This window comes from Sorex araneus, chromosome 3 (assembly GCF_027595985.1).
Source record: "Sorex araneus isolate mSorAra2 chromosome 3, mSorAra2.pri, whole genome shotgun sequence".
NCBI classification, from domain to species: Eukaryota; Metazoa; Chordata; class Mammalia; order Eulipotyphla; family Soricidae; genus Sorex; species Sorex araneus.
Window position 1 is genome coordinate 78,941,168 of NC_073304.1, and position 23,141 is coordinate 78,964,308.

Consider the following 23,141-nt stretch of genomic DNA (forward strand, 5'->3'; position numbering starts at 1 on the left):
AATGCATGGTCTCTTGTTACTAGATACTTTCACTTAGCATGTTTTCAGGTCTATCCATGTATACACTATAGTTATCTTTCATTACCTTTTCTGGACAAATAACAATCACTTGTCTGGATAGTTTGCATATTCATTTTTCAGTGGATGTGTGTTTCAGTTGTTTCCATATTTTGGCTAAAAATGTTGCTTTAAATATCTATGTACAAGTTTTTATGTGGCATATAACTCTTAGGTGTACCTATAAATTAAATTTTTAGATTATATGGCAACAATATGATTAACCTTTTGAAGGATTTTAAATCATAAGAATGCAATATAATAATTTATCTACTCCTGAGCTATATCTTTGGAAATATATATAAGTATATATATATAATACCAGTAAAGATAATAGGAGTAAACTACTTTTGACCAAACGATTGAAGAAAACACAATGGAACTGTTGGTCAGAGCTGTTTCTGAAGCTTGTGTTCAGGTCCCATCTCAGAAATCCTGCTGCAATTAGTTTGAGATGCCATCTGACCACCAAAACTGTTAAACATTCCCCCAGATGAGGGGCCAGAGAGATAGTATAGAGGGTAGGGTGTTTGTCATGCACTGACCTGGGTTTGATCCCAGGTACCACATATGGTTACCCAAGCAGCCAGGAGTGATCCCTGAGTGCAGAACCAGGAGTAAGCCCTGAACACCACTGGGTATGGCCCACAAACAAAGCAAAAACAAAAACAAAAATCCCCACAGCTGAAAGTAATATATGGCCTTTCTTTTATGGTAATGATTTGCAAACTTCACCATACATCAGCATTATCTGCAAGAGCCTATCATTTGCTATTTTGCATATATTATTCTGAGGTATCTGATTAGTAGGTCTAGATGAAAACAAATTCACCAGTATGTTGGTCCAGGGAAACATTCCAAGAACCTTTAGAAGATCTCAGGGCAGGAAAATGGAAGCAACCTGAGCACCTGGGATAGTATATTGATTTTATTTAAATTGCTTTCCTACCTTTCAATATTACTTAAGAGATAAAAATCTATCTGAATTGTACTATTAACTTAGTCTACATGTCCTCACATACATCTCCCCGATCAGCATCTCAAGAGAAAGAAAAGCAAAGGTATACAATTGTGCTCATTTCATGTAAATTTACACATATAATTTAAACTGTCTTGGCTCTAGAAATATTTTCCAGTAAGAAGGCTGGTTTGGAAGATGCAGTCATATCTTACGTTTGTAAGAGAATTCATTCCTCAAGATGACTGGTGGAAACAATCCACAGAGTTCTATTTTGGCAACACTGCTGAGGCTGGAGGTATTATGATTCAAGCAAATAGTTTAGTTACTTTTTTCACTCAAGTCGGAGATATAGTAGTGGGTAGCCCATGGCTTTCAATGCAGTGCAAATCCACTTGGATTCAGACCATAGCAACAATTCTGAATGGTGTGGAAAGCCTTTCTAAACACTGCAAAAGACATGAGTCCTTTTCTTCTCTATTAATCCCTTCATACACTAATACATAAGAAATGTATTATTTGACTGACTTTTAGTTTGGGGGCTATGTCCAGTGATATGCAGGGGTTGACTCCTAGCTCTGTGCTCAGGAATCAATTCGGGTGGGTGTGGGGGACCATATGGATGTCAGGGATCAAACCCAGTTTGACCGCGTGCAAGACAAGAAACTTACAGAATTTATCATCTCTCCAGTCCTACAAAAGAAATTTAAAGAACTCTAGTTCAGTGGTTTTCAGTCATTATACACCCGCCTGCACGGCAGAGCCTGGCAAGCTCCCCGTGGTATATTCGATATGCCAAAAACAGTAACAGCAAGTCTCATAATGGAGACGTTACTAGTGCCTGCTCGAGCAAATCGATCAACAACAGGGAAGACAGACAGACAGATACACCAGGAAACCAACATTGGTCCATGGATAAATGATTAAAAACTATTGCTCTAACCGCTCTTAATTCAATTTTCTTAAGTGTTTTCATGAGCGTCTATGATACCAAACTGAATAACCAACAAGGCTCGGACATTTGTTGGGCAATGAATGAAGCTGGTGGGAGGTTACTTGTTGAGAAATAAGTTCCAGCTTCAAGATTCAGCTTGTTTTTTGTTGGTTCTCATTTGTTGGTCCTTATTTCTTGAAAACACCCTTAATACTGACAGGGACTGTGCACGTAAAATTGGAAAGCCACTGTGTACAAACTGATAGGTCAAAAGGAATGGAGCTCACAAGCACCTTATAAACTGGCTGAATAAGGCAGTTGTGTTCCGGATGATTCTAGCAGCTTGGGATTCCTCACGCTGGCACCTCTGCAGTGTCAATCCATCATCCATGTGGCCTTCCTGATGGAGTATGACCTGTCCACAATGCAAAGGACACTGGGTCACATATTGTTCTGTATCTGAGTAGTCAGTCAACATTTATTGTAGTATTACCCTCACTCCTTCTCCTCCTTCCCCCAACCATGGTCCCTTGGCCCATTTCAAAAATATGACATTAAAAAGGTTATTGTGCCCACACACCCTATTACTGACATATGAATCATTCCTGAGGCCTGGTTCTTTGATGAAAATGAAATTTTATGTCCCACTATGGTGCAAGTTACAGTAAATTCATGGAGCCTAGATGACCAATTTGAAAGGGTGAAAACATACTTTATAATATTTTTTTCTCTTAAAGTGAACGCTAAAATTTACCCTTGGGATGGTAAGAGTCACTTTGCTCAGAGTTGTTTCCTCCAGAGATAAATTGAGGAAGATAGACAAATTAAAGCAAAAACCTCTGTTAGGATCGGGTTAAAACTTCTTGGAAGGCAGCTATGCTCACCACTATACCACCAATGCCTCTAGGGTTAAAACTTCTTGAACTGAGAGGCAACTATACTGCATCAGCCAACTGTGGGAGTGGGAATATTGATCAAGGTGGCAGCTGTCCTGCTCTTGCACTTCCCAAACTTCTTGGGCTAGCTACTTACTGTGATTATTACTTCAACATTACCATCACCAGCAAATTGATTTATCTTAGAGGGTTGTTTAGAAGAGTAGTTTCCAACCACCAGTCATTGGACTGGTGACAGGCCATGGAAATTTCCTGCTGATCAGCAAAAGAAGTTACTGCTGCTTACCAACACAAGGTATGCCTGAATCATGTCGTAGTACTATTATAAATTTTGATATACATATATACATATTTTATTGTAATATTTTCTTCTCTCTGTGTCTGGAAAACATTCCTATTTCCTTTCACTATTTCATGGGTGCAAAATAGTTGAAACCACTGGCATATTAGATGATTTACTCAGAATAGTTCTTAGAGTTATGAATTCAATGAGATAAGTATGTGAATATAACTAAAGAATGTTTTTATATGTTACTGATATACTATTGAGCTTAGATCAGTTAAATGTAGGCTACATATACTTATTCATCACCAGTGACACCATGATGCAATATTGGGAGATGGAGAACAACTTTTTTTTCTTTTTAGTTTTATTATGCCCTATTGATGGCTGCATCCAGTTCCTAAAGTCCATTTTGTAGGAGGAATTCCGTAACCTGGAGAAGAGGCTTGTGATAGGACAGGGACAGAGAAAGCTTTCTGATTATCTATTTCTTAGTAAGCTTTGATATTAGTTCTCCATTGGTTTTTCTAGGTTCCTGTTATGTTTCATAAAATATATACTAGCAGAATTAGACATCATTTGTATTTTTAGAGGAAGCCTAAATTTGCTCTTCACAATATGGAGGAGACATTTTTGTCAAGGGAGGGCTTGAGAAAGTCTCAATTTGCTAGCAGTTAAAGGAACATATGTATAATCTGTGGTCTTGGTGAGAAAGGTAGGGACAGCACAACAATAAACTGGAATCTCTCCTAATTGATAGGGTTTCATGCCACCTGGAGTTAATGCCATTATTCCAGAGTCTCTTTACTGTCTCTAAATAGCAAGTATGTTGTTTGCCTTACACGCGGCTGACCCGGGTTTGATTCTTCCGCCCCTCATAGAGAGCCCACAAGCTACCGAGAGTATCTTGCCTGCATGGCAGAGCCTGGCAAGCTACCTGTGGCACATTAAATATGCCAAAAACAGTAACAACAAGTCTCACAATGAAGACGTTACTGGTGCCCACTCGAGCAAATTGATGAACAATGGGATGACAGTGCTACAGCGCTATTCTCTTTCAATAGCATCATTACTTTCATAGGCATAAGAATTTTCATAGTCTCCAGGTGGAATTGTCATACTTTATAGAGGACTGAAATTTCTTTTGGTTGGCTTGGCATAGTAGATGATGGGATATGGTATCTTGCTTAAGTTTGCCCTTACTACCATGATCCAGCCCTTACTCCTGGGGGACAACCTATCTGAGATGAATTGACTGTCTACTATATTTTTAAAGGATGTTCCATCTGGAGAGGTCCTGACCTTCAGCTACCATGTCACTAGTCCTGTCATCTAGTCTACATCTCTGCTCTGCCTCTCTGTCAGATGTACCTCTTTTATCTTAACACTCCATCCAAGGGTAGCTTAAAATCTAGGGAAAGTACATATAGAATTGCAGATTCATATTTCTGAGGTTTCCTTTACTTTGGACTCTTGGCCCTTCTAGTATCAAGATCTTCAGACTATCACAAGATTCCACTTTTCATGCTGAACTCAGCAAATACTTTCATGAGAGAGTGGAGACTAAGGCCACCATACTGCACCTATATATTGTTTGTCATGGTTAAATTGCTAAAATCTTTAAATGATGGTGGTGGGTGGGTTTTTTAAAAATAATTTTATATGACTTTTATAATTGCTGAGGAATGGCTGGGCTCATTTAAATTATTCTGTGTGCAGTAGATACAAGGGCCAGGTGGATTGCTCCATAGCTGGAAGCCTGCTTCATGAGCGGAGGGGAGAAGGCAGGTGGAATAGAGAAGGGATCACTGAAAAAATGATGGCTGGAGGAATCAGTTGGGATGGGAGATGTGTGCCAAAAGTAGATAATAGACTAAACATGATGACCTCTCAGTGTCTTTGTTGCAAGCCATAATGCCCAAAAGTAGAGAGAGAGAGAGAGAGTATGGGGAATATTGTCTGCCATGGAGGCAGGGGGAGGGTGGGAAAGGGGGATATACTGGGAATATTGGTGGTGGGGAATTTGCACTGGTGGAGGGATGGGTGTTTGATCCTTGTGTGATTGCAACCCAAACATGAAAACTTGTAACTATCTCACGGTGATTTAATAAAATTTTTTAAAAAAATAGTCCGTGTGGTCACTGTCACTGTCATCCCGTTGCTCATCGATTTGTTCGAGCAGGCACCAGTAACATCTCTCAATGTGAGACTTATTGTTACTGTTTTTGGCATATCCAATACACCATGGGTAGCTTGCCAGGCTCTGCTGTGCAGGCGCGATACTCTCGGTAGCTTGCCAGGCTCTCCAAGAGGGGCAGAGGAATCGAACACAGGTTGGCCCCGTGAAAGGCAAACACCTTACCACTGTGCTATCGCTCCAGCCCGTCTGTGTGATATATTGTTTTTATTATATTTTTTACCTCTTTGTGATTCTTTTCTTTTACTGGTATTTTCCAAGTATGTTTTGTTTTAAAGTTTACACAAAAGCAACCTAATATGATTTGGTCTCAACCTCTTTATTTGTAAAAACCAGCATCCTAGAAAACTTTTCATCATTTTCAAGTTAGACTAATATACTGGAACTATGGGGCACAATGCATTCTAGGACTCAGAGTCTGGGAAAGGTGTATTGTAGTAAGGCTTTCCCCAAGGGAGAAAATACATCATGCCCTTGCATTCATTTTCTGGACCCTATGAAAAGAAACATTGTTAGTGTAATTGGCCTCCTGGTTAAAAGCTGGGTATATCTAAGGATCTCCCACTTTAATGGGCGATGAGGTGCCACTCAAATCACAATACATTTTTTTGAGGCAATATCAGTTCACAACATCTCATCTTCCTGCACGTCACTTCCTGTGAACCTGTCATGCAATTTGCCTTTTCTTTGTAAAGATTATATCCACTCTTCATCTTATGCAAATTACAAAAGCATGGCAACAAAGTGTTCTCTAGTTTAGGTTTTAGAAAGTATTGCATAAATTCTACTCCTCCCTACAGATTTCCCATGTATTTAATGGGGTGTGTGTGTGTGTGTGTATGTGTGTGTATATGTCTGTGTGTGTTTGCCAAATATGGGATAAGGTAACCAAATGATGCTCTACAGTCTGCCACAACAACATATTATTATTAGTAATAATAATGGAAAATAAACATACACTATGTCAACCTGTTCTTGCAATCACTTCTATTGTTCAGCAGCTTACAGTATTACACAACGCTGGATAGCTTTTATAACCTCTCACCTTTCTTTTTAGTGGTCCAAGGCGAGATGTTTTGGCATCTTGTGCTTTGTAAGTCACCCAAAGACCACTGGCTATATGCTGGACAAAGCAGACAGAATCTCCGTACTTTATTTCTGGAACTCCCATGCCTTCTATATCTCGCTTGTGAGTGGAATCTGATTTCTCCTTGATTTCCTATTGCACAGAAAATAAAAATGTAGGAGGCATGCCTGATTAAATAGAAACAATATATAAAGATACATTACTTATGCAGAATTTGTAACCCAGGAAACTGATTACTAAAATAATCCTTCTGTGCCTTCTGAAGTCAGGATTTCAGAACATTTTACTTCCCCTATTTGCTAGTAGATGTAAAATCAATGATTTTCAAATTTCTTCTACTTCAGTGATTACTTATATACATGGGACAAGGAAACAGCTAGTAGGTCCTCTCTTTAGTTTGGATTATTTACATATTTTGATTTCCTTATCCTGACTTAATAATTAATCTTAATAATTATTAAGAGATCTTAATTCTTTCTTGCCAATTGCATATTTCATAATTGTAATAGTTATCTTACATAATAAACTTAAAGTAAGGGGATTTAAATATATCTGCAAGCATGTAACTCCCATAGAAATCAGCAGAGAGAGCAAGTTCCTTGAGCAGGAAGGAGCCACTCTGTCTTGACGATGGCTTCCGTGATTGTGTATACTAGTCAGTGGATTCAATTCTTCATTTGCCATTGCTTCACAAAGCATATTCTCCATTATGAACAAAAAGAGGTGTGGGCTTCCAGGGTGCACTCACTAACAATCTGAGGTGCTCATCAGATTGAATCAGGAGTCAGATTCCTGTGTGTCTCAAGTTAGCACCCTCTCGTCATCAATCCAAGCACCTAAGCATTTCTACTTGATTTCCATTTCTTCTCCATATCTTGCATTCAGTTGCTCATTTGTAAAAGCCATTAGCTAGGCACATTAGGTATGTTTTGTGCAGAATGAAAAATGAAGCACGCTGCTCCTTTTCCCTTGTGTTTTCATGATGGAACAGCACCTACACTTGTCTTGAGTCCTTCCCACGCAGAGGGCAGAGTTCTAAGTTCTTTCCTCCTGTTAACTTTGTATGAGAATCTCTGATGCAGCTACAAATATTATCTCAGTTTTACAGAGAACATGCAATGGCAGAGAAATAAGTGGTTTGCCCAGTGTCACTCAGGAAATAGTAAAAAGCCAATATTTAAATCAGAAAGTACAGCTAGAGACTGTTAACTTCCCACCACTTCAAACTCCTATTGATCCTTCAATACCCAGGCCAGATGTGTTTTTTTCTGTGATGGCAGTGTCAGTTCCCTGTACTGCATTTCTTCAGTACACATTCATTGCTCTACTTAGCATTTATCACTTTTTGCAATAGAGGTGTATTTGTTCATGTAACTTTCTTTCTGCCATGCTATAAAATAATCAAGGACATGATCAGATTGACATAAATTTTGCATGCAGCACCTATTATATAATAAAATATATTGAAGAAATAATGCTACTTAAGGGTATTTTCTTTCAAATACACTTTCATCTAATCTCTTATTTACTTTAAAGCTAAATAAAATTAAAAATCATTATTTTGCACATTCACAGGATCATTTGGGGACAAAGCTAATATTTGAAAAGAAAATGCTTGTTTTAAACTTGTTAAAATGAACTGAATTAACTATGATATTATTCAAAATAAATATTTCCAAAGAAATATATTTCTGATTTTACAAATGAAAATTATTGGGAAAAAAAGAGTTTGATATGTTGGAATTTCCTTATAGGTAGAGGTCAATAAAATATTTATTCTATGAAACAATGGATAATTGATTTCTATTTCAGAACTATCTGGTTCTATAGACACTCAGGCCAGTTAAGTGGGGCTTAAAATGTCAACATTTCTACCACTAGTCTGGTACTATTATAATCAATGCATCTAAATAAGAATAACACACATTTTAAAAAAACATTTTAATTGAATCCCTGTATGATAGACCCTTACAAAGCAGTTCATAATTGCATTGCAGTCATACACTATTCCAACAACCATCCCTCCACCAGTGTACATTTCCCAGCACCAGTGCCCCCAGGTTCCCTCCCATCACCCTCCATTCCCACCCCCTGCCTGCCTCTGTGGCAGACTCTTTTCTTCTTTGCTCTCTCTCTCTCTCTCTCCTTTTGGGCATTGTGGTTTGCAATATTGATACTGAAAGAATAATACACATGTTTACTGTTAAACAATAATTAACTGACTGCTAGGAAGCCACAGACAAAATAAGGTATGTTTCCAAACTATCAATGACTTGGTCATATGTTTTCCTGCTTCATTTATTTAGACATTACTTTGCCAAATAAAAATAAATAGTACAAATCACTCTCATTGTGTACAGAATGCTGTCTCTTTCTTTCTCCCTTCCCCTCTCACCTCCACCACCCTTACACAGACACACACACACACACACACACACACACACACACACCAGCATCAGGACCCAAAGATCTGTGATTGTAGCTATATTGCCTACAGTATAAGAGAAGAACAAGAGCAACAGCAAAAAACCAAACTAGAAACAAAGAAATATTAAAGTCAGCTCAGCACAAACTCAAAGAACCACTAAAGACAAGCTTAAGTTGAATTGGCTGAGAGTAGGCTGACAATCTGACTCACATTCCCCTTTGTGTTCAGGGGACTATGGCTCCTACGTAATTATTCTACTACTGGTAACAGAGTCTTTCTAAAGGGAGGCACTTCTCCAATCATTCCTATTCAATAGCTCCCCATGTCTCTGGGACACCTCTCTCATTTCTAAAGTTCTTGTATATTATGCTCAAAGAAGACTGGACTATGTTCCTTGGAACTCTTTTCTGTGGGCCTTTATTAGCATTACACTTCTTTGTTGGATCTCCCCTGCCTTTTCTTTCCATCACCCATGATGCCTGCTATTCTTCCACGTTTGCATCTTTCCTGAACTCTTCCACCTCTCTCCTTTGCCAACATACTTTCAGTGCCCTGCCAGGTTGCAGACTCTCCAAGATCAAGGTTGGGGCTTGTTTATCTGTGTCTTTCATACTCTACTGTGCTTCAAATAGGTCTCAAATAATTTGGTTTTATTTTATGGTTCTGTGGACATCAATTTGTGTCTCTTTATCTACATTAACCTTCCAAGTTAGAGGATGAACTGATTGTAAGCGGTAACAAGTTACTTGACTTGTGATGTATTGAAGGGTGATTGGAAGTATTTCTTGTCTCCAGTGAACACTTACGAAAGAAAAAGCTAGGTATTGTGTCATAGTTGACATGTTAGTATTGGTTTGGATAAATACATCGCTACTCTACAAATTGATTTAAGATTTATGTAGGACAAAGAATCTACAAAGTGATATATTTTACATAATGCTTTAAAGTGGTGTTTTACATAGTACTGTAAAGATATTTTCTCTAAACCTTTCCATGGTTCTGCTGTTATATTTTCCCTATATTACAGGTGTTAAAATTGAAGACTGGAGGCTGGAGCGATAGCACAGTGGGTAGGGTGTTTGCCTTGCACGTGGCCAACCCGGGTTCGATTCACAGCATCCTCTACGTTCCCCCAAGCACTGCCAGGAGTAATTCTTGAGTGCATGAGCCAGGAGTAACCCCTCTACATTGCTGGGTGTGACCAAAACAAAAAAATGAAGACTGTAGAATTTACACAAGTTTTTTCAAAGCCAAAAAGCTAATAATTAACAGAATCCAAAACCAAGGCAATTTCAAAGTCCAGTTATAATTTGAATATTGCATTTTAAAGCCCATCATTATAATTATAGTCCAGTAGTAACTGTACCAATACATTAACCATTTAAAATCTAGTATAAGAAATTGGAAATATGTTATATTTATTTGATGAAAAATAGCTCATGTTTCATAAAAAGAGCTAAAACAAGTAATAAGATGATGCACTTTATATTGAAGGTGCAATTGGAGTTTGTAAGAGATAATGACTTTCTGTTCTGGAGAGTTAGGAATGATTTTGTGCAAGATTGGCAGCAGAAATGAGTTTATTTAGATGAAGGTGGATAGAGGGGGAATCTGAAAGTGAACTATGGAAGTGGGTAGGTTACATATGTAAGATTGGCAGAGAGTGGCAAGGGGATTAGGAGCACAGAAACAGACTTGAACAATGGTTCTGAACTTTATCTTAGAGGTTCATATTTCTCAACTCACACTGACTTTCCCAAAGAGATCCTGGGAAAAGAGGACTTTTGACAAGTTCTGAATCATCTTCAAAGACTCAAAGAAAAATTAGGATTAGCATAATATGCACTGGTATGAGTTCCTAGAACATAAAGCAAACAGAAGTACAGCTAGAGACTGATAAACTCTTAAAATTTATATTTTTTTGGTTTGTTTTTGGGCCACACCTGGTGGTGCTCACTCTTTTGGTGCTTGAGCATCCACTTGTGGTGCTGGAGATCAAACTAGAATTGGCCACATACAAGGCAAGCACCTTCCCCTTGACAGTCACTGTCACTGTCACTGTCATCCCATTGCTCATCGATTTGCTCAAGCGGGCACCAGTAATGTCTCCATTTTGAGACTTACTGTTACTATTTTTGGCATATCGAATAACCATGGGTAGTTTGCCAGGCTCTGCCGTGTGGGCGAGATAACTCTCGGTAGCTTGCTGGGCTCTCCAAGAGGGGCGGAGGAATCGAACCCGGGTCGGCCACATGCAAGGCAAATGCCCTGCCACTGTGCTGTCACTACACCCCTTGACAGTATTATTTTTAATATTATGTATAAGGAAAGATACTCTCAGGTTATCTTCCTGGTTCCATGTAATCCTCATAATGACTCTCAAAAAGCACTTCTTGACCTCAAAGGAACATTAAAACTGGACAGCAAAGGGCAGAATTTGGACTCGGACCCAGGTTTATTCTGTTTCAACCCCCATGGTTTTCTTTGACTACTTCTATATTTGGTACACTAGGAACAATAACAATGTGGGAAGTAATTTATTTAAATTTTAAAATTACTTCCTAAATTTTATTTTAAATACTACTTCAAAGAGTGTTGCGCTGACTAGATGTTTGAACCATAAGGGATAGATTTTCTCCTCATTCCCTTGACCCTTGATCCTTTGTTTCACTTCCTCTTTCCTAAATGATAACTTGGTAAGGAAGCAGAGCAAGAGGTGGACAGACTCAGATAGTACAATTTCAGCACTGATCTTTTCATAGGGAGAAGCACTGTGAACCAGTGGCCATCTTGTTTTGAGATGTCAGGGGTTAATAGGTTAAATTTACATGAAGATACAGTCAGTAGAAATGCTTTCCAAACAGAGGTGAGGGAGATATGGGTAGGTTCTGAATGTAGGCATGAAAGTTACTTATAGCTAAGAATCCAGTGCTGGTATGGTAAATGCTGACAAAATTGAATGCATTAATTTTATACATTGAGCAAAACACTAAAACAGTGATAACTATTCCCTTCTGCATTAAGATGGGAAAAATATGAGCTTTATATAAATTATTCAAGATTTATAGAATAATCATTTAAAATAGCTCTAAAGGATTGGAACGATAGTACAGTGAGTTGGGCACTTGTCTTGTGTGGCTGACATGGGTTCAATTATGGGCACCCCATATGGTCCCCCAAGCCCACCTGGAGTCACCCCTGAGTACAGAGCCAGGGGTAAGTCCTAAGCACTTTTTGTATGCACTCCCACCACCCAAATAAGCTTTAAAGAGATATGTGACAAGGTTCACCTTACCTTTATTAATTCTTCCTTCCATGAAAGGAATAAACTGACATTGAGATATGACATCTAAATAGATAGCATTGCTATACCAGAGCAAATGCTAAATCATATTTATCGGACAATCCTTAGAGAATGGCCTTGCAATGTCAAGACCATGGGAAAATAATGTGAAATCAAGTGTATAGAAATTTGACTTAGATGTTCAAAATAATGAGCCCATCTCATCAAATGTTTATAGGAACAGTGTTGTGATCCAAAACAATTACACAATTGATGGCAGAATATTCTATGAAGATGTGGGGGAGGTATTAAAATATAATGGATCTCACTCTGCCTTTTATGTATGACCACATTTATATATCTGTTAAGCAGGAAATTTTCAAATTAACCACATGATCTACGCTGTGCTAGATGTTGGGGTGAAAGAAAGGGGGAAATTATAACCCTTGTCATTCAGGGGATTCTAGTTGAATAAGTGATGTCAGAGAAGCACAAACAAAGGCCTTCTCAGGAGCACAATAAATGAGACTTCTTCCCCTAAGAGGCATTTAATGTTGGTCTGGAAGAACGAGAAAGAGTTCACTAATGGAGGTGTGTGAACGGTAATGTGTTCCTGGTACTGGTTTAGCAGTAAGAGGGAAAAAGCAACGTACTGAATAAAGTCCAATATTTAGTATGCTGACATTCAAGACAACCTTATTGAGTGAATAGCAATAGACAGGAAGGGAGGATAGGTAGGAGTCAAAACTTAAAGAATTTTATGGCAGCCTTGAGGTAAAACAAGATTAAAAATGATATCCATGGTCTGATAGAATATATGGGGGTCTAGTCAATGTGAAGCTATGCTCTCTTTTACATGGCACCACTTGCAAATGAGTAAGGTTGTAGAATGAACACTTGAATTTAGAGGCAGCAATGCATCCAGATGTCTTGTGTGACTGAGATCATCCCGCTGAAGGAAAGGGAAGAGAAACCTTTGAGGAGCAACACCTGCTCCTTAGAGGGCAAGCTTCACAGATCTGCCAGTCTGAGTCCGGCTGATCCAGGCCAATGTCTGCAGCAGGTTCTGGGTCTTTCCATCTTCTCTGGGGTTCCATTGTATCCCTGTTCTATCCTGTCTGTACAAGAGTCACAGGGGTACCTGCCATCTTCCTCTTCTGGGCAATGTGCTAAGCATGTTAAGATGAACCTGTAGCTTCTCCCTAACCCCAAGTGAGTTCATTAATATCACAGTCTAATGCAACTTGACAAAGACATGGAGTAGAAAGCCAGTCACCATCATGTGACAGGTCTAAGCTAATGCAGTATCCTTTCAGTACATGGGAGCCAACATCACCCTCCTTGGAGTCTCTCTCTCTCTCTCTCTCTCTCTGTCTCCCCCCTCTCTCTCTGTATGTGTGTATTTTCCAGATTCTCCAGTACACAGACAATTAGATAAATACCTTCAACCAAACACATTGATTAGGGACAGAGGATATACCAAGGACCCAAGGACACGCTCTTTACACCTCTCAGTCTTCTCACTGACTCCCTTAATCCCTGTGTCACTACCCAGATCTTAACACACTGATCTCAGACCGCAGTCTGTTGTCTGATCTATTGCATGACACCTGACCAGGCAAGAGCTGGCAAGATGATTCAGTGCCTTCACACTGCTGGAAAATAGAGTCATCTATCTCTCTGCTAGGGAACAACATTTTTTCCAGGTGAGGGGGAAATGCCAGAGAATTCATCAGAAGATGGGCGACACCAAGAATGTATTTTGGAGGAATCCAGAAGCCCTGAGAGATCAAGACATTTCCAAGCTCTTGCCCCAAGAACTCACTGGAATGTGCCTGGCATAAATGTGCCCCCCCACATTCTTACTTTCTTCTTTTATTGCTGTAGCTTCACATTTAAGATGTCATATGCTCTACCAGAACAAAAATCCCAAGGGAGACTTAGTCTCCAGAGCATTGCCATATCTTGACCCACCACAAAGTTGACTAAGTTCAGTCCCTTTCAAGTGAATGTGAAGTATCTGTGCTGGATACTGCCATAGAGCAAGTTGATTCAAACCTCTAATGCAGTCACAAGGAGGAAAAACAACCACCTCTGTAAATGCACAGGACATAGTGACTTTTCAGTCCAGTTCTTCTATGCTGGCAGCCTCCCCTGCCCATGCCTGTATGATTTCCAGCTATCTCTTGCTTGCCTCCATGGACATAGAAATGGAGGGACTTGGACATAAGCAGTGAAAATTCTTAGAGAAAATGTGTTCACAGGTCAGAAAAATTGCCAAGTGGAAGGAGTTATAGGACCCTTTAGGGTGCTTGAAAACATTTCTGGCTTTCCTTGGAGATGATGGCATTGGACCAAGCCATCCTCCATGAGCTGAGGCATAAAAGGAAGATCACTTGCCCCTACCCCATTCCCATTTTTGCAACAAAATCCTACCAACAGGATCCTGCCTAGAGGACCACCTGAGGCTGGCCCTGATGTCCTAACAGAATTCCCATTCTTCAATGGTGAAGATATCAGTGTCCTAGGTCTGCTGAACATGGGTAGTAGTCTTTGGTGATCAAGGAAGAGCTCTCAAATAAGGAAAAAGTCAATATAGCTTCCTTAGAAAGCCATGTCTTGGTCATTAGTCATGACAGATGATGTCTTCCCCTTCACCTCTTTCTTGCCTTCCACACTTTCTCTTACCCCTGAGCCCTCCTTGAAGGGCTGTCTTGGGGAGCAGTGTGATATTGTTTCTCTTGGCCTCCTGGGACTTCTCTGTCAATAATTATTTTAGTAAATGGCCCTGCCCTAAACTACTTCCTGGAGGCTGAAATGCTTTTACTACATAAATATATGTTTGAATTTTAAAAGCTTCTCAGTTTTGAAACTCTTCACAAACAGAAGTTAGGGTCATATAAAGCTGAGGAAATCAGAATAAAGCTAAGGAGCCAAGATGGCATTAAGCAGATGCGTGTCTGCAGAAAAGAGGAAGATCTAATTTTAGTGCTTGATTTTATTTTTATTTGGGATGACATGGGGGCCATGCCTGATAGTGCTCAGTGGCACACATGTGATGCTCAGGATTGAATGCATGTTGACTTCAGGCAAGAAAAGTGCCTTAACTTCTTTTTTTTTTTGCATTTTGGGTCACACTGGCTCTGCACTCAAGAATCACCCCTAGCAGTGCTCAGGGGACCATATGGGATACTGGGATTTGAACCCGGGTCGGCCACGTGCAAGGCAAACGCCCTACCCGCTGTGCTGTTGCTCCAGCCCCAAGTGCCTTAACTTCTATACTATCTCTCCAGTCTCTATTTTTTAATGTTTGAAAGAGGTGTGGAAAAAAGCTTAACTCTGACATACAGCAACTTAGGCATGCAGTCCAGTTTGCTAAGAGCTTTTCTACCTGAAGAGACAACCGGAATAAGAAGGAGAAGAAAGGAGTTGAGCCCTCGCTTCAAGGAAGGTTAATCCTGAAAGACTATTCTCGATTCTTTAGGAAGCACTGATGCTCCACAGAAAATTCCACTGTCGGCTTCACACCGAGTTTAACCTGAGCAGAATCATCAATAACCCTTAACTGAAATCGTGTTGAGAACGCAAATCAAGATCTATTTCTGGAAGAGAGCAAAAATATAATGAAACTCAGGATGAAGCTCCCCTGAGGAGATGTCAGCCTTTCCTCTGAGGAGAAGAGCACATTCCCTGAGAACCATGCAAATGTCTGGGTGAGCCATTCTCATGCTTGAACGCTCTTTCCAGAAGCATAAAGTGACAGAGCGTCTAGCTGTCTGTCAGAAGTTAGGTCAGCATGAAGTGTTGACCAGCTAACTGGATCCAGCTCCCAGTCATGCAGTCAAAGTCTGACTTGAACATTTGAAATAAAGGGCAAGTGGCCTATCTACCCATCAAATATCAAAACTAAATATTTGGAATTAACCAGTCACCGAAGGATCCACTTTGTATATCCTTTATTTGAAGGGGAGGTACACCTGGCAGTGCTCAGGATCCAGCCCAGGGTTCTTACATGCCAATCATGTGACCCAGGCCTTTCGAACTCTAAAAGATCCACTCTAGGGGCTGGAGCAATAGCACAGCGGGTAGGGTATTTGCCTTGCATGCGGTTGACCCGGGTTCAATCCCCAGCATCCCATATGGTCCCCTGAGCACCGCCAGGAGTGATTCCTGAGTGCAGAGCCAGGAGTAACCTCTGTGCATCGCCAGGTGTGACCCCAAAAGCAAAATAAATAAATAAATAAATAAAAGATCCACTCTTTATGCACATTGGGTATGGATAGAAGAAAGCTGAGAGAGCTGTGAATAAGAGATGCTCTAATGATAAGGAGAACATTAGTAATTTTACAAAATACTAATGACTGAAAATGATGTCAAGTCCAGGTCTTCTGTGCATTTTTCAGAAAGGAAGAATCTCTTTGATTAGTAAAGGTAAATACTAAAACTTATGCTGCTGTGTTACCACTGCTTTATAGGGTGACACATACAACTTAAAAGTATTTAAAACAATACAAAGAAGCAGTATTTTCTATTCACTTCTGAATATCATCATTCCTATGATGTTTTTGTTTTTGAGGGTTTTCTGTCCTATAAACTCAATGAAAAAGACACAAGAAATATGTGTCATAGGTCTAATTTCCAATTCAATTTATTTCCAGTCCTACTTTCCTTTTAATCTTTAATTTTCAATCTTTTATTGAAGTAACATTGATTTATATCAGAACATCACACAGGGTTCAGGTGTGGAGCATTATAAATTGACATCTGCATATAGAACATTAAGTTAACCACTGAAAGTCTAATTCTAGCCATTATTGTGCTATTGACACCTTTAACTTATCTTCCTCTTCACTTCTATTAATCATTAATTTGCTTTTAAAGCTTAAGTCTAAATAGTCCTTTATCTATATTTTTTCTTTTGTTCTATTTATTTATTCAGTTCACTAATTTCAGTTTTCTTTTTTCATTTACTGGTTTTGGTGCCACACCTGGCTGTGTTCAGAGTTACTCCTGGCTCTGTGCTCTGGGATCACTCCTAGTGATGCTTGTGAGACTATGTGTTGCCAGAAATTGAATTGCAAGACAAACATCTTAACAATTGTACTCTCTCTGGCCCACTTTTGGTTCTTTATATAGAGATGAGATGATACCATGCTTGTCTTTCTTTGTCAGAGCATTCCGTTTCAGAACAGAGTAAAATATCCCCTCCATCACACTTTACCTTTGATGCCCGAAAAGAGAAGGCTGTGGACTTTGTGTCTGATTTGCCCCGATCTTGCAGAATAAGGCCTAAATCCTCTGTTAAAGCCAAGTAGTGGCCTGTGGTTAGGTGCCGAAGACGGAAAGCCTGGCCCCATCTGATGTTACTGCCACTCCAGCTGGGAAAATGAAGCGGGCAAGAAATCACATTTACAGAAAATGCATCTTTTCAATATTTATTCAGAGTTTTCCTGTAAATGCCAGCAGATATGTAACTCTTTTGAGTGTCATCCACCAAGGGACAAATAACCAAGCTCCTGGCTTGATCTAAGATTTTACATCTACAACTATCCTGGTGCCTTCTTTAAATTCTCAAGGGAACCAACAAGGGAGTTAGATACTGAGACAGGGCAATGGTTTTATGTGAACGGATGTTCCAAGCTCCCAATATTTCCTTTGCTCCACTGAAGAGTCTTTCATGCTACTGATTCCAAAGCAAACAAAACCTCCAAAATCTGTAACAAAAAAGAATCATATTGCCTTTTATGGAAAAACTATTTTTGAGAAAGCTAAGTCTTTCCAAATTTGCTGTCTGAATTTAACATTGTTACAATCACAAACTATGATGTTCCATTTTTAAGAGAGACAGTAAAAATATCCTTCCAGTTTACCCTTGTCAGGAAGAGGCTGTTGTAAGTAAGTCTAGAAAAATAAGTAAGTACTGTGGTATGTTAGAAGGTAATAAATTATATGGGGGGAAGGGAAGTAAAGCAGCATATAATGATTGAGATCAGAGAGATCCTATGTTGAATGCCAGTCCTTTTAGGGTCCTACATCAAAGGTTGGCATTCAACAAAAGTTACTGTCAGCATTAGAAAAGAAATGTCACCTAATACCTACAACTCATTTATTTTTTAAGCTAAAATAAAATGTTTAAGAGCTAGATGTATCAAGTCTAAAAGTCTCTCCTCTTTACCAAGTGCTTTGAAGCACTAAAGAATCCAAATAACATTGACAAAGGACTTAAATTTCCAATGTTTATGTCTCCAGATAAATAAACAACCATAATACAAACTGAATATACCCTATTGTCTTTATAAAATAGTCTATTATGCAAGAACCAAAGTAGAATAAAGGAACATCTTTATGTTATTTTAAGAGTTTTAACAATACTCAAAAGAAAGTGCAAATGCACAATCCAGTTAGCAAGTAGGTGGATAGCCCCTCCAGTTTGTTTATTTTTTAGGTCAGCAGTCTGAAAAGAGTTTCTTAGAAAAAACTTGATTTTATGTGTATGTATGTATAAGAGAAGTGCTAATATTTTCTTCTGCTCTCTATAGGCTATAGGATAACTTTGACGGTACCTTTAGGACATACACATTTCAAAAGAGAGACTTTTACTGTAAACATGTGTCTAGGAAGTGACCAGGCAGAGAGCTTCAGGGAAGGGAGGCAGAAACGAAAAATCTAACAGGGCAACACAGACCTTTCCTATGACCCCAAACAATTTAGTTCCAGCATAACTTGCAAACCTCAGCAAGGATGTGGTCCAGGGCTTAAGTAGTTTGACATTTGGAAATCACATGGTTGTTGTTTTTTCTCTTGTGGGGGGAGTAGGGAAGGAGGGGTGTTTGAGCCACAGGCGGAGGTGCTCAGGGTTTACTTGTGACTTTGCATTCAGAAATCACCTCTATGGGGCTCGGGAGATCATATGCAGTGCCAGAAACTGAACCCGCATTGACTTCATGCAAGGTCAGCACCCTACCCATTGTACTATCTCTCCAGCCCAGATCATGTGTTCTTATCGAAGCCCAGGGCTCCAAAATCTCAGCCTTTAGTCCAGTCATATTGCTATATATGAAATGTCTGAAAATCCCTGTATCCATCACAGCTATACTTTCAGTGATGATTGAGTCTTCTCTACCTCATGCCATTGCTGTCATTTAATGCAAACTCTCCTTTGGAGCCAACACATTCTATTTAGGGGGGGGTTGCATGGGTTCTGGAGATTCTGTTTAAGAAAACAAATGGACCACGAGCTTCAAAGAACAACTGGGTTTTCCTTTCATAACTTATCACTAGAAAGGCAGCAGAGCTGCAGATGGAAGTGTGCTCCATGTCCCACCAGAGGTCTGGGAAATTCTCTGTGTGTGCACGCATACTGAAGAATGCTACAGTTTGCCACATGTTGTGGAACAAGTGAAATATTTGAGGAAATTGACTGTAAGAGGAGAGGAGAGGAGTCTACAAAAGCCCCACCTCAACCCTCCCTTACCTTATTCGAAGGGGTTCCACTCTCCACAGAGACCTGGCTCGCGTCCCAGCTCCCCCAGCTTCATAGAATATCCTCCTGTCAGCAGAGACAGAGATTAGCTTCTGTGTGGGTAACATGGGTCAGCACCAAGCGGAGAACAGCTCCCTGCAATGGATGCTGCTACCCTGCTGATCTAGCCCTCTTGGGGTCAGCAAAGCAAGAGTCGCTTCCCCACAGCATGGATTTTGTCTCATCCTCTTAGGAGGAAACAAGTTGCTGAAGAGGAGGAAGCTGCTTGCCACATCCATATCAAGGACATCCCGGGGCCATCAAAGGCATAAAGAAAAGATCACCTACATTTGCACCTCATAGGGTTGGTAGACAGGTACCATCAGATCAGATACTGAATGTTCCTATTCTTTCAGGTTAAATTCCCAGATGAATTTTATTCAATAAAATAAAAAAAAATTCCCAGATGAAGTTGTACATCTTTCTGAAAGGCAATTTTACTTGAAAAACATGCAGCACAGTATGAATTCATTCCCCTTGTTTTAGGAAGCTCTATGCTCAGTTGTTACTCAGTGTTCATGCTGTTATTACTGCAACTTTGTTTCCTTTCTTCCATTACAGGTACGCTTTTAATTTTTATTTAAAAAACAATATGCAATAAACTTAGGTTTGAAAACTGTAGTAACAACAGTACACAGAGAGCGTCCATACAATAGTACTTAGTTTCCTACTTAGTTTCCCTGGCTTATCATCTTCTATTACTATGGTACATTTGCCAAAACTAAGAAACCAACACTTACATGTTATCACATAGCTAAATTTAAGAATTTATATTGATTTTGCCAATTTTTTCATCAACCATGTTTTATTTCTGTTCCAGTTTCCATGACAAGATATCCCATTGCATTTAGTTGTCAAATCTCTCCTGCTTCCTGCTTCCAATTTTTTCCTTGTTTTTCATGGCTAATAATTTTGCAGCGTATTGGTCAGATATTCTGTAAAACTTCTCTGACTTTATCTTGATTATCTGATGCTAAGTGAAATCATTTTTCAGGGAACCATGGTTCCAGGTATTAAACTGGGATTGACTGTATGCAAGACAAACCCCTTAATTCCTGTAATATATCTATGGTTGCATAATGTTTGGTCATTTTGTTATTGTTGGGTTGGGAGGTAGGTACGCCATGAAGTGCTCAAGAGTTAGTGCAGTGTTTGGAGGACCATGTGGTGCTGGGGACTGTACCAGGTCTCCCACAGGCAAAACGTGTGCTTAGCTTGTTGAGCTGTCTCTAGCCCATATTTTTTTAAAATAGAGGGCAACAACACATATTATTTATTTTATTTTGGTTCTTGGGCATTACATTGTGGTTCTCAGAGCTTCAGAGCTTCCTCTAGATTCTATACTCAGGGATTTCTCCTAGCAGTACTTACGGGATCATTTATGGAGAATTGAACCGGAGTCTGCTACATATAAGGCAAGAGCCTTAACCTCTGTACTATCTCTCCAGAACCAAACAGCAAAGTACTTTTATAAAACCAGTACATTAAGGACCAACTCATATATATCAAAATTTTTGAGAAATTAAATGAACTACCCTTACTATAAGTTTGTCATATAAACACAGCTTTCTGAGTTACCCAATAATGTGAATTCAGACACTTTTTGAGAATCATGTGACTACAGATCAAAACTGATAATTGCATTTAAATACAATGATCTAAAATCCCACCTCCAGAGGCATTTGTATATATCAAAAATGAATCACTCAAATCTCAGAAGAATTTTGACCTAGATTTTGACACAATAGAAAATCAATAGACTAGAAGAAAAAAAAGTTAATTTTTGTTCCTGAAATAGCACAATGAGTTGGTTAAAAAGAAAAGCCTGGAGTTAGGCAGACTTGAGTTGGAAGCAGTAAGCTGTCTGGTCTTGATCAAATTCTTTTAATTCTTCGTGCCTCAGTTTCCTCATTTATAAAATAAGAGTCTAGGTTTGCAAATTGTGTATGTGTGAACACATGCATGTTTGACAGTGGTATACCCAGCACAGCTTTGGAAATCTTTAGGGTCTTCCTGTGCCATGCAGCACTGTTCAGAAGGGTGCCATTAGGGGACCATCATAATCACACCCATTAGTATTTATAGGGCAGATCAGGGAACCAATTTGTTCAGACCATGCTCTCTCACCTGAGCTATTTCTCTGGCCCTTAATCTGTTAGTGTTTTTTTTTAGGTAATCAATGCACACAAAACACTTTAATGGAATAAAAACAATTCTATAACTGAAATTACTTAAACTTTACTTATAGTTGTATGGAGGCCGCATAAAACATATTCAATAGCAATGAAATATTACATTTACAGTGGCTGTCTTGGGGGAGGAGTTATATATGCCATTCTACATCTCAAGTGTCCTTGGTTATCAGGAAACGATCATGATCACGATCACGAAATTTTGTTAATCGTCAAGTTCCTCGAGCGGTCTCAGTAACCTCTACATTCGTCCTATCCCTGAGGTTTTAGAAGCCTCTCTTCTCCGCCTTCCCAACGATGCCGCATTGGAGGCTCTTTCAGGGTCAGAGGAATGAGTTTCAGCTGGTTACTGGCTTTTGCATATGGATACACCATGGGAAGCTTGCGAGGCTGTCCCATGTAGGCAGGAAGCTCCCAGTAGCTTGCTATTTTCTCTCAGAGGGGAAAATAGGTTATAAGATATCAGATATCTCGAGGCCGAAAAGTGGCCGCGCACTTTTGGGAACTTGGTTTTAAGTCTCTGGATGTTGGCACAGAGTTTCTTGCCTGCATGCCTGGCTGTCTTCCCTGGAGCCCCTCAGAGGGGATGGGCTCCAGCTCCCCTCCCCACCCCAAGCAGAGCTCCTGGCAGCCGAAGACCACCGGAACCTAGCCATAGCCATGCTCAAGGCCCTTCTCCACACGTTCAGACAAGCCTCGCACATGAAGGAACCTGCAGAGGAACCCAGGTGTGTGTAATCCCATCAACGGCTAACATCCAGAGACTTAAAACCAAGCTATCAGGAAACATGAAGTAAATATTTGGAAAGAAATCCTAGATTACACTTTGAGGCTCTGCCACCCAGGGATCTTGGTGCCAACCAAGAATAAAATACTGCCCTGATCTCCCAGCTTTACAGTGATGGTTCCTCATCATAGTATATCCCAGCCTTCTGCCCCACTTCTATGCCCACATTGTCACCCTCATTGAGGACTAGAAAAATTTGTCAGGTGGAGCTAGCTAAGCAGTACACTCTAGGTCAGTGAAGGAGCAAGGAAGCCAGGGTAGAAGAGCTCCTTTCCTCTGATATCTGAAGAATTCTGGGAAGTTAATACTTCCCACCTAGGAAATGCAGGCAGCATGCTCTATTTAATCTGACAAGGTTACAGAGGTTGAAACAACCTGTTCCCTGCTCTTTAAAAGAATTAGCCAAGGAGGGGAGTAGAGTGGGTGGTAAGCTGAGGTGCTTTGAAAGCTTGGCTGACAGCTTAGCCTTGGCTTCAGCAGGTTAAGTGACTTATTCCAGAGTGCTTGACAAGCCTGA

The 23,141-nt window shown here is 39.8% G+C and overlaps 1 protein-coding gene across 6 annotated transcripts in view; it reads right to left on the minus strand.

Moving 5' to 3' along the window:
• The window catches only part of RYR3 (ryanodine receptor 3), a 605,205-nt gene that overhangs the window by 305,058 nt on the left and 277,006 nt on the right, over positions 1 to 23,141 (minus strand). For all 6 annotated transcript variants that reach the window (XM_055132600.1, XM_055132599.1, XM_055132596.1 and 3 more), the window contains exons 9-12: positions 19,598 to 19,672; positions 17,345 to 17,501; positions 6,371 to 6,544; positions 2,243 to 2,364 (exon numbers count right to left, since the gene is read on the minus strand). In XM_055132600.1, the coding sequence (XP_054988575.1) occupies positions 2,243 to 2,364; positions 6,371 to 6,544; positions 17,345 to 17,501; positions 19,598 to 19,672 (528 nt within the window). The remainder of the gene's footprint in view (positions 1 to 2,242; positions 2,365 to 6,370; positions 6,545 to 17,344; positions 17,502 to 19,597; positions 19,673 to 23,141) is intronic.